The sequence below is a fragment of the Acanthisitta chloris genome, unplaced genomic scaffold, assembly GCF_000695815.1.
Source record: "Acanthisitta chloris isolate BGI_N310 unplaced genomic scaffold, ASM69581v1 scaffold21320, whole genome shotgun sequence".
NCBI classification, from domain to species: domain Eukaryota; kingdom Metazoa; phylum Chordata; class Aves; order Passeriformes; family Acanthisittidae; genus Acanthisitta; species Acanthisitta chloris.
This window is the reverse complement of record NW_008650205.1, coordinates 15839-34392: the sequence shown is the minus strand read 5'-3', so window position 1 is coordinate 34392 and position 18554 is coordinate 15839. Positions and strand designations below refer to the sequence as shown.

The window sequence follows — 18554 nt, the reverse complement described above, 5'->3', positions numbered from 1 at the left end:
TTATTTAAACAGCTTTGCTGATAGAAGTTAGGCTAATAGGCTGTTCTGAATTAAAAGGAAAAAAAAGAGAATCTTAAATAGAAAAGCCATTGGGGAATTGTGGAGGGAGTTGGTTTGTGCTGCAGGGTTGTGCCCACTGCTTGGGGGGCTGCTGGCCTCCCTCCTTCCTCCCTCTGGCTTGCTACAGGAAAGTGTGCCCATTATTTAAACAGCTTTGCTGATAGAAGTTAGGCTAATAGGCTGTTCTGAATTAAAAGGAAAAAAAAGAGAATCTTAAATAGAAATATCATCCGTGTTTGGTACTGTTTAATAGATGTTTTTCCTGCTAGGTGTTAATCTTCATGGGTCTTGCTAGCACTTCAGCTGCATTCACAAGCTAATAAGCTGCTAATTACCGTCCCAGCCCAGGCTAGTTAGTGCTGTTAAGAGTGTATTAATCTAGGCAGAGCTCTAAGCTAGTGCAGCTTTGCTGTTTCTAGGACTTGAGCTGATATGTTCAAAACTGACTTTAGGCTGTTCTGCATGTACAGGCTCTAGGTACTGTGATCTACCCTAGCAGGTATGAGAGCTGTTCTCCTGCTAGCACAGATGCCCAGTCTCCAGGTCCCAAGAACTTGCAGACATTTGACTGATTACCCCAGTTTATACATACCTACCATTCACTTCCCTGGAGCATGGCAGCACTGTGGATGAAGCTTCCAGAGGGAGAGGTTAGAAGTAGGCTTAGTGTGACAGAAGTCAGCAGTGAGACACCCTCTTCTCGCACCACAGGGAAATAATTCTTCCTTCCTCCTCACAGGTATGAGCTCAGGTGCATCAAAATAGCTCTTCACTAGTTCTAGCCTTACAGCTCTTCTTATGTTTTACCTGGAGAGTCAAGAGCTTGGAAGTAAAGATGTATGGATTTGTGATGGTGCAGGATATGGTATATTTTGTTTTGCTGGTAGGATGCACTGTCTTTCTAGGGCTTAGGTTGCCACATGGTTTCACTTAGGTTCCCAGTGATATCTGAGAGAGAAACTGTGTGCAGTGCTCTGCAGCAGCCTTGTAGCATTAATTTATTTGGCAAATATCACAGTTTGATTCATACGGAGAAATGGGCAAAGTAGTTGCTGTAAAACTCATGTACGTCTCCTAAAATTGGGAGTGCAAGCAATTTGGGACAAAAAGGCAAAGTATTTGAGTCTGGTTGGCCTATTTTACTGGCCCTTAGTTTCTCAACCTTTTCTTAGAACACCGAAGGAAACTGTATTAAGCATTCCCTAGGTGGCTGCGTTTGTGATGTTAGTACCACCTCTCAATGCAGCTTTCTAAAGCTTGGTTAATAAATGGTATCACTTTGATTTCTTGTCATCTGGTGCCCCATCCTGCTCTCTGCGGGTTCCAGTTCAAGAATACACAGTAATAATACACACAGTCAACAACAGAAACCCCAAAGGGTTTCTTCATACACTATAATGTTGGTGCCAGTTGAAAGAGAAAGTTAAATGAAGGGGACTGTGACTGTGAAAGGAGCAATGTGGTTAAACATTAACTGGGAAAAGACCCTTACTGATGTGATATTTTGCTTTGCTTTGCAGGTACTCTTCATCACTATGAGCTTATTTCATAGATGGGCCATAGCCATCTGAAGACACGCTGATTTAGTTACTTCCTACCAGTATGGATTGTGGTTGGTGATTGTATTTGCTCCATCACCTCTAAAGTAATGGTGTGCCAAGAACAGATGTGCAGCAGCTCTTTCTCTGGATATTGATGTGGTGTCTTCTTAACGCATCGCAACACCTTGGGCCGACTGCTAGCGCAGGATATGGAGGCTCTTGAAGTTGATGACATTAGCCCTGCCTTGGAAGTGACTGAAGACTTTTTCAACAGTTTTGATACTAAGCTTGAAAAGATTGTGCAGCCGTCTGAGGTATATGGTGTTCAGGAGGTCCCTGAACTGGTTGGGCAGGAGGTATTTAATCAGATAACAGAGAGCAGGAATCTGAGGAATGTCACCTCCTTAGCCAAAAGTAGCCTCATCTGGGATCACTGCAAAAATGGCCTTTTGGAAACCAAAGCTCAGACAGCATTCCCTGCCAAAGACCAACGTGTGGTGCAGAGGGGAACAGCTGCTGACAACCTTGCTTGGGCAGGGGAAGGGGAGACCACAGCTTTTAACATCTTCAGAATCTGCCAGCGGAGGAGAGACAGGCCTCGGTCAGTGAATGACATCCTGGTGCAGAATGAGGAAGCCTCCAGGTTCAAACAAGGACACAACAGGTCCCGCTCCGATATCACCCATGTAAATTGGGGAGTGGTCTTCACAGGCACCTCCCTGCAGCAGCCAGCTGCACCTGGTCAGGACAATAACTGCACTCTGCTCTCTTACCTGGCCTTAGCCAAGGGAGAGGACATTCAAGGAAACACAGGTTTGTGCTGGTGCTTTATTGTTTCTGTTGTTATGAGGAATTTCCCGTTTGTTTTTAATGTTTGTCTCAAAAGAGGAGCTGCATGTTCAAAGAACACAAACAAAACACCTAAAAAACCAACTGTGAGGTAACTCTTAAAAGGAGAGAAATCAGTATGACTCTGTTGTCTTTGATGTGGCTCAGTCTGTTTGCCTGCCTAAGGATCAGTTTTTAAACTAATCGTGACTTCTGTCCCTTTTGTGGTTTGAAAAGCTAAGATTGTTTTACTTTTTGCTTCCATGTTGTTTGACTCGGGAAAAAGTAATTTATTCGTTATGTATTTCTGGCCATTTTCTTACCTGATTTTCTCAAACTAAAAATAAAACTTTGCTAAAGCTATTGGGAGAATGGCAAATCCAAACAAAAGCAGTTTTCATAAAGTTAAAGAGCAGCCATTAAAAAGAGAACATACAGAGCTTTACTGTGAGGCCTGAGATCTCTGCTCTTTTTCTTTAAGATGTGCTGACTCTTCAGTCCATAACAATTAACAAAGACATGATTTGTGCTTGTCAATATTAAAGCATCCCTGCCAGCTTTGCGTGGGGTACGGGAAGTGTGGTTACCAGATTGAGGCAGGTGTCTCCAGTGAGCCATATGAAGCAGTGTTTCAGCAAGTGACACTTTTTCCTTTTCCTTTCCCAAGGGCTGCATTGGAAGAGATTGTGCTCAGGGCTTCAGAAACACTGACCCAGTGTTTCCATCTCCATGAGTTATTTCGTAGATGCCAGAAGAGGACTGGGCACTTATGGAGAAGAAAAGCAGCTAGTGCCACACTGATTTTTATAATCTAAATAAAGGCAGGGCTTTACAAAGGAATTTAAAAATCAAAAGGTTGTGAAAGCACACATGTATGCATGTGGTGGAATGAGTCCAGTTATGAATAGGTAGCCTCTTTAGGCTTAAAAAAAAGCTTTTTGTCTTCAGTTTTCCAGATTATATATCTTGGAGCATGAAAAGCAGGTGCCTAAGTGTTTGTGTGTGGTGAGATGTGTGCATATATAAATATATATAATATGTAGGTAGATGTAAGTGTATATACATACATAAACCTGTAGGTTATTGTGCTATATTGTGGCTGTTGCTGTATGCCAAAGAAGGGTGCTCTTGGATGACAAAGGCAAGTATACCTGTTGCTACTTCTGTTTAGGGAGGTATATTGCTTCCTGTAGCATAGGCTCTCTGTTCTCTGTCTATTCTATAGAAGGGATGCAGAACAGCAGTGTATCCAGAATTCTGGAAGCAGAGCTCTTAGTTTTGTCAGCTGTATCCTGGGTGTCTCATGAGTTTAACTTAACATCTCCATATATGTCATTACATGTTTTAAGCTTAATCTTTTTGGCCCCACGCAGCCTGCAGAAGAAGAAGAAGAAGGGGGTTCTATTACTTTTACTCTTTATAATAAGAAGTACCTAAGTCATTCTGTATTTAAAGACCTGTTCATGTGCTTATTCAGTGAGAGTTGTTTCAAACTGCCACTGGATCCCCAGCCTGCAACAAGCAAGTTACCATCCAGCTGGTGCTGAGCAGCAGAGTCTGAGACCAAGGTGGTCTTCCTTCAGTCAGTTCAGGGCTCAGGCAACTTGCAAGAGTACCTTGGGGTGCACCCTAGTGCATTGCACCTCTCTCTGGGGTGAAGCAAATTACATTCCCCTCTCCCTTACACACAGATGCAAGACAGTGTGATGCAACTGTTTGTAAAAGGAAGAAAATGAAACATGGAAACAATTAAGTAGATTTTTCTTCCACTTCCCACAAAGGAATTTTATTCAGAACTGCAGAGCTGGGACACCAGTGTTTCTGGAGCCAGGAGCAGCAAATTGTAGTCTCTCCCCTCTCCTGGGTAAGAGCCTCTGTACTTTGAGTAGTTGGGCTGTCTGCAGTGTTGTCCTCCTTCAACCTGTGTTCTACTTCAGCTGTTCCAGTCCACTTTGCTTAGAGCTGAGAGACCCCAGGGAGAGATGCACTAACCCTCTGGAAGCCCTAAAAGGGTCTTCTGTGTGCAGAGCCAAGTCTATAGCAGGACTTCAAACCTGAGAAGTCTTGATGGCAGCTTGAGAACAACTCAGTAGAAAACCTTCCATAATATAAACATGGGAGGAAAAAGCAAGAAATGTGCTCTGTGTGCAGGTGGAGCTAAGCATGGGATTCAGTCACCCCATTGCCATGTGTACCCAAGGTGTGCTCCTTTGATAGTGGCAGTGGAGTTCAATTGTACTATTCTCAGCCCCACAACAGGCACTTACACTGTTTAAATGCTTAATCCAATGAATTTTTTCTCCATACAGAAAAAGTGAAGAAGCTAATTAGAGCATGATAAACTCTGTCATTATGACTTCATGTTAAACAGTGAGTTACAACTGAGAAAAACTTGCATCTGTAAAGTAGTTTTGTGAAGTATAGCAATACTAGTACTCTCAAGAAAAACAGAAATTGACAGATTCCCATGAAGAAAACTCTTGGTTTTAAACTGTCTGCAATAGTGCCAGGTATCTTACAGCCCATAAATTCAACAATTTCTCTGTGGTACCAGGAACAAGTCCTGTTCCTGTGTGCAGTGCTGCCAGAACTGCAGGTCTCTTAAAAATGGCTTTTTACAGAAGAAATTCTGTATGGTCAAGTTCTGGGACCTCAGAGGTGAACTGAGCTAGGGGAGGAAACGGATTAGAGAGAGTGACTGAAGAACGTTTCCCACTACTCCCCTGTGACCCAGAAACAGTCATTACCTCTAAGGTGCTCAGCCCACACTCTTTTTAAATTGTGTTCTGCAATGGTGCAAGGCATTTCGTAGAATCTCAGAATGGCCTGGGTTGAAAGTGGCCTCAAAGATCATCCAGTTCTAACCCTCCTGCTGTGGTCAGAGGCACCTTTCACTAGACCAGTTTGCTCAGAGCTCAACCCAACCTGGCCTGGAACAATTCCAGGGGTAGGGCATCCACAACTTCTCTGGACATCCTGTTTCAGTGCCTCACCACCCTCTGAGTAAAGAATTTCTTTGTAATATCTAATCTAAACCTACTCTCTTTCAGTTTGAAGCTATTCTCCCTTGTCCTTCATTACATGCTCTTGTAAATAGTCTCTCTCCATTTTTCTTGTAGGCTCCCTTCGGGTACTGGAAAGTTACAGTTAGGTCACCTTGAAGCCTTCTCTTCTCCAGGCTGAACAATCCAAATTCTCTTAGCCTTTCCTCGTAGGAGAGGTGCTCCATCCCTGTAATTAGCTTGGTTGCCCTTCTCTGGACTCACTTCAACAGGTCAATATCCTTCTTGTGCTGGGGTCTCCTGAGCTGGATGCAGTGCTCCAGGTGGGATCTCACCAGAGTGGAGTAGAGGGGCAGAATCCCCTCCCTCACCTGCTGCCCACACTGCTTTTGATGCAGCCCAGGACGCAGTTGGCTCTCTGGGCTGTGAGGGCACATTGCCATCTCATGTCCAGCCTCTCATCCACCAGCTCTCCCAAGTCCTTCTTGACAGGACTGCTCTGTCTGTTCATCCCTCAGCCTGTATTGATACTGGGTTTGTCCCGACCCAGATGCAGCACCTCGTGCTTGCATGCGATTCCCATGGGCACAGTCAGTGCTTGCTGTGTGCCCTCCAAGAGCCCTTCTGCAATGGGATGTTTGAAGGCAGGGGTACCTTCTTTGAGGAAGGAGAGCATCTGTGCTCTGAAAATGTACTGTTTTAACCTGTTTCCTTTAGCTGTTCTGTTCAGCTACTGTACACGTTTTAGAAAGTAGTCATGCTATTTCTGCCCTCTGTGTTTACAAGACAGCCTGCCATAGAGTTTGCTGCTACTGTGAGCTGAGCTGAAAAGAGAAATGCAAAAGCAAGAAAAGATGTTTTGCGGATATGTGTATCTGCAAATAGTAATTGTTGTCCAGAAAAGATAAAAAAATGTATTTTGATGTTGGCTAAAACCTGTTGCAGTGGTTGAAGGGCTCATAGTAGCCACAGCCTGTGGAGACATCCCTTTCCAGGGCTTTAATCCAAATTAAATGAATGCTATAAGATACTGAGAGCAGCTTCAGCCACTCCTGTCAGTCCTCACTGCGGTAAAAGACTTCCCTCTGGAGTCTCAGAGGTCTCCCAGTCCTCCAAGGCTGTCCCAGTTGCTGCATAGATTAACTCTTCACTTTTTATTTTCTTTATCTTCATAGTATTTTCATTACTATGACCCTATCTGTACCTGCTGCTTGCTTTTTTGTAGAACTATAGAATCAATTTAGGTTGGAAAAGACCTCTGAGATCATCAAGTCCAACTGTTAACCCAGCACTGCCAAGTCCATCATTAAACCTTAATGCAAATAAAATGACGCTGGATCCCTTCCACGTGCTGAAAAAGAGAAGGCTCTGAAAAGAGGCTGTGCCTTTTTGGGCAGTATCTCCTTAGGCCTGCTGGCAAAACAGTTAGTGTGCTAGAAAAAAACACTGTGCTAGGGAGAGTATTAAGTGGGAAGTGGAGCTAGCAAAGGCAGAACTTGCAAGCAAATTCAAGGCAGACTCTTGTATGTCTGGGCGCGTGGCCTGGCAAACAAAGGGGGAATGCTGCTTCCATAGTATCCAGCAAAAGCTTGCTTAGATCTTTAAAACACAGTGTGTGAGCAGTTACCTTTCGTCCTGTGGATGTTATCATTCAAGCCCAGCCACTCCTGAGAGCGTGGGGCTATAGTACTTTTCTCAGGTAGCTGTTTTGTTTGCCTGCCATGCCTGTGAGCTTTGGGGAACTCAAGAACTGTCACTGTGTTGAGCACCTGCACACTGACGAGCTGTCTGTACTGCAGAAGGCTGGCACCTTGTGCCCCTGTCCAACAAGCAGCTATGGAGGTACTCAGTCAGCCCCATTCATTTTGGCAGTGTGTTCTGTGAGGAAGCTGAGCCTAGGGGATGTTTGCTGCACTGTAGTGTGGCAAAATAGACCTATCAGAGTAAGTTTGCCCAGTTCTAAGTCAGTCATAGGCCCAAATTCTGCTGTGTCTGATCAAGGCCAGGATTTCTCCTCATTCTTTCAACTGACTGGTTTGAAAAAATTCCTTTATCCCCCATCTCCTTCAGTTTGTTGGTTTTTTAAAAATCTGGTTGGGAACCTAGCCATTATTTGGGACACTTTAAAGGTATGATCGTGTACTTGGAGTCTGTGCAGGGGATGTTTCATGAGAGGCTTGTACCCCTCTTCATATAACTTTTGTACATATTACATACTTTTCTAGTGTGTTTGTGCAGAGGTAAGACATCTAAATCTATTCATGAGCAGTGTACCACCGATTTGCAGGTTGAGGACTGGAGGTGGTCCTTGAGTTCTGAGAAGTCATTTTACAGTGCTGCTTTCTTTTACTCTGGTGACCACAGAGACTTTGTCGGTGTGTTTCCTTTGTTTGCCAGATATCCTCATCTTCAAGCAGTAGTGGTGACTGGTACTTGCTCTGTGCCACATGTGACATTGGCTCATGTGGTATTCAGTAACACATGAGTGTGCTGAGCAGGATTGTGGTGGTGAGTCACAGAGCAGCAGACAGCAGTGCCATGCATTGCCACTATTGCTGTCCCACTCGAGGAGCTGCAAAGACAGCTAACTGGAAAGGGGAGATGTGGCAGGTACAGGAGCTGCTACAGAGGTGGAAGCAGCCAGAGATGTGAGAGGTGTGAAATACTGGAGGTGTGACATCCAGCCTTCATGCTTCCCCTCCCGTGATAGCTGAGTAAAACCTAGCTCCTGACCCATCTACCAGGGCAGTTTCTGAAGCCTATTTTTTTGGAATTTTGCAAAACACCCCTGTAGCACTGTCCTTTGTCTGCAGTAGGTAGAAGATATACAGCCAGGGCAGACAAATAGGTCATTAATTGTCACTGCAATGGCAGAATATTATAGATTTGTGGTGTTGTGCAGAAGATAATAGTGCAGCCATCTAAGAGGCAGATGTGCAGAAACAACACTTCTGCACCTTTCCCTCTGGAGAGCAGGAAGCCTCAAACCACTTGGAATTAATCCCAGAGGTATCAAACCAGCTGGAGAACTGATGCTCCCCCTGTGGCCAATTTATTTTGAACATTAAAAGGTAGTCAAGAAAGGGTAGCTGTACCGCAGAGATCTGGGGCCTTTCAAGATTTGAGGATGCAAAAATGTTGTTTAAAATAGAATGTGAGCTGGATGCCCTCCACTGCAGAGGGCCATAAGTGTGAGTGACTGTCTGTGTCTCTAGCAAGAGATAGCCCCTTCTCCCAGGAGATTACAGCTTAAACACACCACACAGTAAGGACAGGGAGGGTGAGTATGGACAAAGAGAGGAGAGTGCTTTGCCCAAGATCAAATGGGAGTATAATTTAGATCACCTGACTTCAGCTCATCTGCTGGATGGTACTTCCCCACTAACCCCTCTGGCTAAGTCAGGGAGTGCATCACCTGTTCTTGCAGGCTCACTCCTGGTTGCTTCTTGGGCTTGGGCATCCTCCGAGCTGGAAGGGCCTGGCAGAGAGCAGCAGCAGTGGAGAGGGCTAGGCTGGGCAGCTGCCTGGAGTGGATGGAAATGCAACCTACTCCACTCCCTTGCCTGGGAGGCTGTGGAAGTGTGTAGAATGATGGAGAGGGGAGTGTGGTGGGAGGCAATGGGAGTGGCTTGCATACAGTGGATAAATTCACAGTGCAGGAGGATTTCAGTAAACAACACTGATGAGTTAGGTTGTGAAGGTCTTCTGGTTGGGAGAGTTATTCTTTATGGAGATTTTTGCTTTGGAGTTAAAACACTCCATAAAGCTAATGAACATAGTTTTCATCTCCTGGGGCAGTGTTGATTGCTTCCAGTGACGTTGTGATGACTTTCATAACTGAAATTTCAGGTTAGTTGCTATAATTCCCTTAGTGGTGTCAGCTGACTCTCCTAATGTGACCTGACCTTGTTTTTGCAGCTTTGACAGTCACTTTATACCCTGTCTTCCTTATTTTTAAAGCTGAATCAAGTGATTTATAAAAAAATCAGCAACCCATCTTCATTTTATGTTCTTAGTTTTCCAGGTGCTGCTATTTTATACATCTCTTGGCTGTTAGTAGGTAACCATCCCTTTCATCTCATTATGCTTCTGTCTCTGCCAGAGTTGAGTCCTGTTCTGGGCTGGTCTTGCACTTTGACTGAATCCAACCTCTTTCTCCACTGCCCCCTTGGCACAGTCACTGTGCCAGTATGCACAGGGTGCTGGTGGTCTGCTCAGCAAGCACTATGCAAGTGTTCAGCTTCCTGCAGAGGAGCAAAACGGATTGGGTAGAGTGACTGGGCAGCCAGGATCCTATAGACTTCATCCGTTTCTCATGTGGTTTTTTTACAGTGCCACACCTGAAGGGGAAGGTGTAAAGAGTAATTTGTTTGGTATCTTTATCCATCTGTTCAGGCAATTTATTCATTGGGAAGCTTACTTTTGGTGAACAGCTAAACCTACCTCATGGGCAATACATAAATACAAAATTAACGGTTTGCAAGTTCAACATGGTCAAAGCATGTTTTGCTTTCCCTATGCATAGGGATGATGAAACAAAGCGAATGGCCTTCTGATGGGGAGAGGTGCTGTTTCTTTATATAAATTAATACAAACCACTACCTAGTTACAAGACCCATTGTTGTAGTTGTCCCTTGAAAAGAGGTGGCATGGGGAGAAGATGCCAGATTTGGCTCCAGGATGGCCATCTGCTGGAAATTTGTGGCTAAATGTCAATACCATTATTTCAGGACCAAGTGAAATCATATATACTTGCCTGAAAGATACATATCTGCAGAGCCAGATGGAAAATAGGTGGGAAGACTGTATTTTTAAGTAGGAGGCTAGGGATATAGTGGATCTGAGTCACATGGGCTGAGGCACGGTTTGTCCCTGATCTAGCAAAACCTACTAAGCAGGTGAGTAGCTCAACCCAATTTGAGAGCATTTTGTGTCCTAAAGATGTCTGCTAAGTTTTGTGAAAATCAGAGAGGAGGACTGTTGACAAAAACTCTGGAACTTATGCTCGTGTTAGAGAATTCAGGGAGGGGTGCCGCCTCAAGAGACAAACTCCTCAGAAACTAGGCATCTCTGCTTCTGCTCTTTTTCAAGTTACTTGGTATTACTGTCATCAGAAAGGCTTCAGTGGTGGAAAACAGGACAAATTTTCTTGCTATGCTGACAGAGGTTCAAGTACAGTCAGTTGTTCAGGACCATATATCTTCTGGACATGCTGAGACAACATTTGGGCTTCCTTTCCAGCGGTGCTGGTTGCACGGACTGCCCCCAAATGTGGAGAGGGGTAGGTGTGTGCTGGGTGCAGGGTTCCTGGCTGGGAGCAGTGCACGGTTCCCAAGGGAGAGGAGAGATGCTGAGGATGTTATTGCTCTGTCCCCAGCTGCTGACTTTCTCTTTGTTTTCTCTCTGCCTTCTTCCCCCTCTTCACTTGAAATTATAACTCCAAATGGCTTAGACGTGGGCTATTTACTGTGATTATTTCCCTTTTTTTACTCTTCCTCAATTTACTCTGCCTGTCTCTGTAAAGAGGAAAAGAGATGCAGTTTCTGTTTGGAAGCTGGATGGAGAGATGGTACCATTTGCTCTCTGAGTGGAAGGGTATTATCTGGCCCACTGCACATCGAGGACATAAAGGAGCAGAGGGCTGTAAGGTGTGTGTGTGTGTATGTGTAGCATATGGATTCAACCTGTCTCTGCCAGCATCTATTGCACTGACCTAAACAATATGAGGCTTTTGAATGTTAATCAAGTTGGCTGCTGGTTCTGTCCCAGTTAGATCAAGAGCCATTGCAGCCAATTGAGGGGAGCTTGAAGGGAAGGAGTGGGGCGAAGGAGGGAGAAGGGGGTGCCTCTGTGAAAGGCAGGGGGAGATTGCCTTTCTGTAACTTAACAAAAGACAAGCAAACCTGTGTGCAGATGAAGGAGGGGTGGCTGGGGGAAGGTTACGAGTTGTCTTGTTATGGAGAAGCTTGAACTGTCATCTGTACTTGATGGAAACTAGAGAGATTGCAGAAGCGCTGCCTCCCTGATTGGATTAATAGAAAGGGAAGATGACTCTAGAATGGCTGCCCATTATCTGCACTACAAAGGGATTAGTGTGGGTTTCAGAGAAATTAATGGCTTTTGAGTTAGCACAGAAATACTAATGAATGTCAGGGCGAGAGATGTACGGTGAACAAAATTGGTTCTCTATTAGTGTGTGCATGTGTGTGTGTATCTATCCATTTGGGCCATCAAAGTGTGCTTTTTCTCTACCATTCTGAGTTACAGATTAGGCTTTCAGTTTCCATATTTAGCTGAAATACTCTTGACTACTTTATTGGTGTGCAAGGTGTATTTATACTGACCTTTTTAGACCTAGTGCCAAAGCAGCAATTTTTTAAATTGTTGTTATGGTTTTAGTTGTATCTGCAGGGAATATTTGTAGGTGGAATGCTTTGAGCATGGTGTTAAAAGCAGGCTCCGTTCTGAGTATGTGGGTGAGTTAGTGGGGAAGCTGGGGCTGAGCTGGCAAGGTGAAACCTAAGTACATCCTTTTTATTCGTGTGGATGGGAGGTAGCATCCTTTCCCTGTTTTTTTACCCCCATGAGGTTTGTATACTTAAATTAAGTATATCAAACAATTAATTTTCATGTATGTCCATTATCTGAAACTTGCCTACTTAGTCCTCATAAATCCTTAAAGCTGGTCTTTGCTGAAGAGGTAGGAAAAGCTTTTACACTGTTCATAGAATTCATAGAGTTTTAGGGGTTGGAATGGACCTTACAGCTCATCTAGTCCCAACCTCCTGCCATGGGCAGGGACACCTCTTCACCAGAGCAGGTTGCTCAAGGTCTCATCCAGCCTGGCCTTGAATACTGCCAGGGTTGGGACATCCACTACCTCTCTGGGCAACCTGTTCCAGTGTCTCACCACCCTCTCACTGTAAAAAACTTTTTCCTAATATCTAGCCTAAACTTCCCCTCCTTGAGTTTGAACCCATTACCCCTTGTCCTGTCACTGCAGTTCCTAACAAAGAGCCCTCTCCTGCTCCCTTGTAGGCCACTTCAGATACTGAAAAGTGGCTCTGAGGTCTCCATGCAGTCTTCTCTTCTCCAGGCTGCTGCAATTATGAATCCTCCTCATGCTCATACATTAAACTCACAAGCAAATACAGCAATGCTTTTAGCCAAGGGCAAGAGCATCTCCTTAGAATGTAGGTTACAGCCCAAGTTCTGCTTTCTCATCAGTTGATATCAGAAGCCCTTGAACAGTAACTAAGTCCCTCAAATACTTACGGTCCCTGACTCTCCTCATGCCTGGAGAGGATATGACAGAGTCACCTATTAGCCAGCAGTGGTGAGAGCAGCTTGTCCAGCAATCTTGGCCATATTAGCTGGGATGCCCAGTACAGATGGGGATACAGTAGTTTCTATACAGGCTTGGTTTTGGCTCTTTGTTTCCAAGCTTCGTCAATTGTAGATGCTTCTGTTCTCTTAGCTTGAAGATGTCTTAGGTATCCTCAGAGGTTATCACGTCTAAAGCATGGCCTGTTAACATGAGTCGTAACTGGACAAGCTGAGATGCTGAAAATGTTTTCTGCCTCCAGCTGTCTGCCCTATCCCTCTTTCAAAGGCTGTCAGCCCCAGGGCAGAAACCAGGAGTGAAACAGCTCCTGTTTGGTATGGTTTGTAATGCTGTGTGTTAAAGTCAATTGATGCTGATTTTGTTGTGGCCTAATTATGCTGGGCAGTGAATGAGGAGCTGTTCCCAGGTGGCTACCTTACTCCTGCATCAGGAATAACAGTCTCCAGGGAGATGGACAACCAGAGGCAGAAACTTCTGCTTGTGTCTGCTAATTCTACCCCCATTTGTAAGTCAAGACCCATCGCAGGTATCCTTACTGAAAAGGTGAAGTAGAAGTCAAATGGGAGCAAGAATTTGTTCCTCAGGCCTGGATTGGTTTTGGGTGCCAGGTATTATAGTTGGTATTACAGTGTAACAGTGAATGTCACTGAATTTATACAGGGACCATCAAAAATTGCATAGATCTGCATGTCCAGCCCAAGATGAAAATACAATGTTTGCCTGTATCTGTGGTGGCTGAAGTGAAGCAGCTCATTGGAACAAATTTTGCACAGAAAATTCAGAAATTATTTAGATAATTCCTTTTGAATTTGTAGCACTTTAGTGTATGGTTGTGTACGGTTGGTTTTCTGGGGATGAAGAAACTTCCTCTCGACTTTGCCTTGGGCCAAGGTTTGTGAAAGGGTTTGCTCCAAAGCACCTTAAATGCTGAGACTCTCAGGTCTGGGCAGCCTCTTTTCATTTTTTGTCATGTCTGCTGCTCCTGAGCTAGATTCTTATAAATCAACAAAGTTCCTCTGTAGTAAACCGAGCTGTGCAAAATGTTCTGGTCCTGGGTCGTGCTGAAATGTGGTAAGATACTGCTGTGTTGGGCACAGTTCTCCATTCCCCATGACCTGAGTCAGTCCAGGTGCCAGGTGCTGTGCTCAGGTGCTCGCAGTAGGGCTGTTCTGGCTGGTTCCAGCAGCCCTGTTGCCACAGATGGGGCCTCTCTGGCAGAGTGCATCTCAGAAAGGGCAAAGCACTGCATAGTGGTGTGAGGAGCAGCTGAGGGTCAGAGGAGGAGAAGGTGCTGCAGCCACTGGGATTCCCCTGCAGCCCCTGGGAAGGCCGTGGTAGAGAAGGATCTCCCAGCAGTCCCATGCAGGAGCCTATGCTGGAGAAGGTGGAAATCTCCTGAAGGAGCTATGGCCATGGAGAGTTCAGGCAGGAGCAGGTCTAAGCTGAAGGAGTGCAGCCTCTGAAAAGGACCCATGCTGGAACAGGGAAAGGTGTGAGGAAGAAGGAGCTGCAGAGAGGAACTGACCAGATAGTGCCATTCTCCTTCCCCCTGTGTCACTTGGGACAGGAGGGAGGCAGAGGGGTTGTATGTGAAAACATGAAGTTGAGCCTGGGAAGGAGTGGGACAGGAGGGGAAGGTGATGTTTTAATTTGTATGTATTTCTCACTGTCAAAATCTGTTTCAGATGGCAATAGATTGATAGTATTGTCCACTTCTGGACTAGGTTCTGGGACCCTTACGGTGTTTTGTTGCTCTGTCTATTCTCCTGGATAATCTCAGGAAAATTTCTTTGTTTCTCCATCCCTCTATTTCTCTATTCCTTTTTTGTAAAGTGTTTTGGTACCTGAGCATAAAGTGCTGTATTTTCATTGACTTAAATATAGAGTTAGTGTTTGTGTTTGATAATTATAACCTATGAGATGAAGGCTATCCCTCTGATCCTATCCTCAGGTATGCCATGTGTGGGTAGGAGAGCTGTATAAGTCAGAATGATGTAGAAATTTGAAACAATCATTTAAAAATAATTAATGGTAGCATTCTTATTTTGTTTCCTCCAGAACACAAGCCAGTGTTCCCAAATATTCTGAAGAAGGGATACTTAGAAGTTAAAAGAGACGACAGCTACTGGCAAACCTGCTACACTGAGCTCTCCCCATACAAACTGTACCTGTATTGCTTGGACAGCAGTGGCAGCCAGACTCTTCCCACTGTGTATCCACTCATGCGTTTTCAAAGGGTCACTGTTACTGGTGGCATTGAAACCAAGGTTGTGGACACTGTCCTGACAGATAGCTCACACCTGCAGCTGAAGGCAGAGTCCTCATGGGAGACTTTGGACTGGGGAAAGAAACTCTGGGAAGCAGTGCATGTTTCTGTGCCTGCTTTCACAAGACAACAGGAGAAACTGGAGAATGTGCCAAAGCCTGAAAACAACAGTGAGCTTCCTCAAACCAATGGATTATTAGAGAAGCCTATGGAGCTGTTCCTATCCGTGAATTTGACTGAAAACACTAAAGAGTACCAAAATACTCTCAAATCAGGGACTCTTTATAGGTTAACTGTCCAGAATAACTGGAAGGCATTTACTTTTGTCTTGAACAAGTCTTACCTCATGGCATTCCAACCGGGTAGGCTTGATGAAGATCCTCTGCTGAGCTACAATGTCGATGTGTGCCTATCGGTGCAGACAGATACTCAGGATGACTGTGACTCTTGCTTTCAGGTCATTTTTCCCCAAGATGTCCTGCGCCTGCGTGCAGAGACCCGTCAGAGGGCCCAGGAGTGGATGGAGGCACTGAAAGCAGCAGCCAATGCTACTAGAAGTTTAACTCAGAACCCACAGGTCACGCTTAGGAACAAACCCGGAGACCGACCCTTTGGAAATGATCTTAGAAAGAGCAAGCGCCAGTCTGTGACCACCAGCTTCCTGAGCATCCTGACCACACTTTCACTAGAGAGAGGGCTCACAGTTCAAAGCTTCAAGTGTGCAGGTAAGCAACCAGGCTGCAGCATCTGCACCTACTTTCCTTCTGCAGGAAATTTAAATCTTTTGAAAGAGGATGTACATGTTTTAGCAGGACACAGCTGTTCCCTGCCTCTCACTATGGCTGTAGTTAGTCTTTCTTTGCACTCTGTAAAATGTGGAGAAAAGCCTGTGGGGTATTCAGGGGTTCTTCTGCTTTTGATGAGCAGCGCTGAAACATTAGATTCTGCACATACAGCACTACATGGGCCGCAACCACCCTGCTGCCTTGCCGTGTGGCTGAGTTGTTTTCTTGATTCAGGGCACAGTAAAGGTCATCCAGAATCTAAGAGGTTTAAAATAATTTGTTGTCTGACTCTAGTCCTGATCATGCTTGTATGCAGTTTGGATATTAAGTGAAAATAGGTAGGACCTGTGCGAATGCAATTCATGGTTATTTTACTTTCACAAGGGCACCTGTGTGGAGTGAATTTTGGCACCTTGTGCTTAACTATAGTCTCTGACTCGCTTTAGTTACACTCACTTAGAAATTGTCAGCTGCATCAGAAACAACTCTTTTAGGAGGGTTTTCCTCTTGTGTTATGGGAACTGTGAGGGTCCTGCCTCTTCCCCACTCTGCTCTGGGATGGGGTTCTCCTGTTGCTCTGGAATCACACATGACTCTGGGGCGTCTGTGTGGGCCTAGGACCTAGTGGCTGGCCTGAATTCTTTCTAGGAGAGACCTGAACCCCAGAAGGACTGGACTGCCCTCAGAACTGACTGTGGGTGCACCTGGGTTTGGCCCTCTCTGGTAGTCACCTGCAGGTCATGTTCCTGCTCATCTCTCCACAGTGCATGGCACCCACCTGGCAGCTGGAACATCATGAAGGTTGACTTCATTGCAGTTAATGATTTGGTCATAGTATTTGGGCTTCTGCCTGAATTCAGATCTGTTCTTGCCCACATTTGCATGACTTCATGTCAGGATTTTTTTCTGGGAGTTTTTATGTGCCAAATGGCTGTGAAAACTGCAAGATGCCTGGGACCTATGATAGCTTAGATTAGCTGAACGCTATTGGTCAATGGTCATGTGTTACCTTTAATAAGGGTAGTTGTGAGAGTGAAAACTGCAGGGAAACTCTGGGAATGGCTCAAATAAGTATCCCCAAGATAGCTCCAGCCCAGTGTGTTATCCAAGAGACAGCCTTCTGAGACTCAAGAAGTCAGCAGAATTAACAGCCTCATTTTAAGATAATGGCCCAGGTGACATTAAAGCTATTTCTTTCTCTTGATTGGTTTTAATTCAAAGCTCAGTAGAGGACAATTTCTTACATTTTACTTCATTCTCTGACTGAGTTCCAGGAGAGTTTCAAGTGAACATTTTAAATGACCTCCTCTAAAATAGGATCAGGGCCTGTGGTGGCAACAAAATACATGTCTCCAATGTGAAATAGGTTTTAGTCTTGCATTATATAGTATAGGAGCAGACTTTTCTGTGGGAAAGGATGAATTCCCTCTCCCAAACATGTGACGATTAATCTGTACTCACTCATGTATTGCCCACAAAAAGAAAGTGCTCTGACCATGTCAGGATTGCATGATGTCTTTTCCTGATACACGTGAGGCATTCCTAGTGCTCCTGTGGTCTCTTTTTAGTTTGCCAAACTGAACAGATGCTCTTGTTGCAGCAAAATGTGAGTTGTGGAGAGCCCGTGAGAAGCGGATCGCTGGGATTCTCTGCCCCCGAGGACGAGAATGCACAGCACTTAGTGTAGGAGCAGATCCTTTGCCGTTTCCCGAGACCCTTAGAGCTGGTCTGTGAGAGTCGGCTGGAACTTGGAGCTGTTACCGTGGTGCAAAGAAATGAACCGTTTTAATTGTAAATGTAAGAAACTGGAGAAACTTGTCTGGCTCAGAAAAGTTTGTGCTGAGGAGACATTGGAGGCACACGGGCAAGCGGAGCCGCTCCCCTCGTTGCTGCTCCCTGCGGGCAGTTTGCGCCGTTCCCGCATGGGCTGCTCTTCAGCCTAGGGGGCCTGCTGGTGGTAATTACAGCTTGCAGGCATTGAGAGCGGCTTTCCCCAGGGCTGCTGGGAGGGGTAAGCTTGGAAAAAGATGAGGAGGGGGGAGGAAGAAAAGTTTTGCTGTGAATTCTTCAGCCATTTAGTGCAAATTCCTGTAATTACCGTCTTTGTGTCCTGTCCCAATGGCACATAATACAGCAGAAGCCTTTCCTAATTGAGACCTTACAGGAGGTACAAATCCCTCCTTTGTTCAGCCTGACAAATTAGTGCCAGAAAGTGGCAAGGTCCGAGTGGGAATCAAAGGCAAGCAACACAAAGATGGAACTTAAGGCTACAGTAATAACCCTCTCTAGTCCTGCAGGGGTGGGAGAGAAGGAAAAGTAATGACCAACGAAAAATGAAGGGTTTTTTTTGTTATAAATTCCCTTGACATGACAGCACCTAAGGGCTGCTTTATTTATTTAGGAAAAGTGATTAAATAGTAATACAACAGGGCAGACCATTGTCTCTCGAGCTACCCCCCTTCCTACAGACCCCTGCTGCCTTGGCTAATTGATTGACAATGAACCTCTGATAAAGAAGGTTGCTGGGAGGACCTGATGGGGACAGGGTTTTTTGGAATTTATTTTCTCTTTGCAGTCTTTATGGGGCTCCCCTCCCGGATTTTTTTTTTCCTGTTTGAAATGCCCTCTGCATCCCCCTTCCCTTTTCTCCCTCAGGAGAATTCCTTTTCAAGGAATTGCTCCCAGACAAACAGCTGACATTCACAAGCAGGTAGGGAAGAATGTGAA

General features: G+C 45.1%; 1 protein-coding gene across 1 annotated transcript in view; it reads left to right on the top strand.

Annotated features, from left to right (window-relative positions):
• Positions 1-1810: 1810 nt before the first annotated feature.
• The window catches only part of PLEKHM3 (pleckstrin homology domain containing, family M, member 3), a gene marked incomplete at its 3' end in the record, with an annotated part of 28263 nt that continues 11519 nt past the window's right edge, over positions 1811-18554 (top strand). The window contains exons 1-2 of the mRNA XM_009084124.1: positions 1811-2414; positions 14835-15767. Coding sequence (XP_009082372.1) covers positions 1811-2414; positions 14835-15767 — 1537 coding nt within the window. The remainder of the gene's footprint in view (positions 2415-14834; positions 15768-18554) is intronic.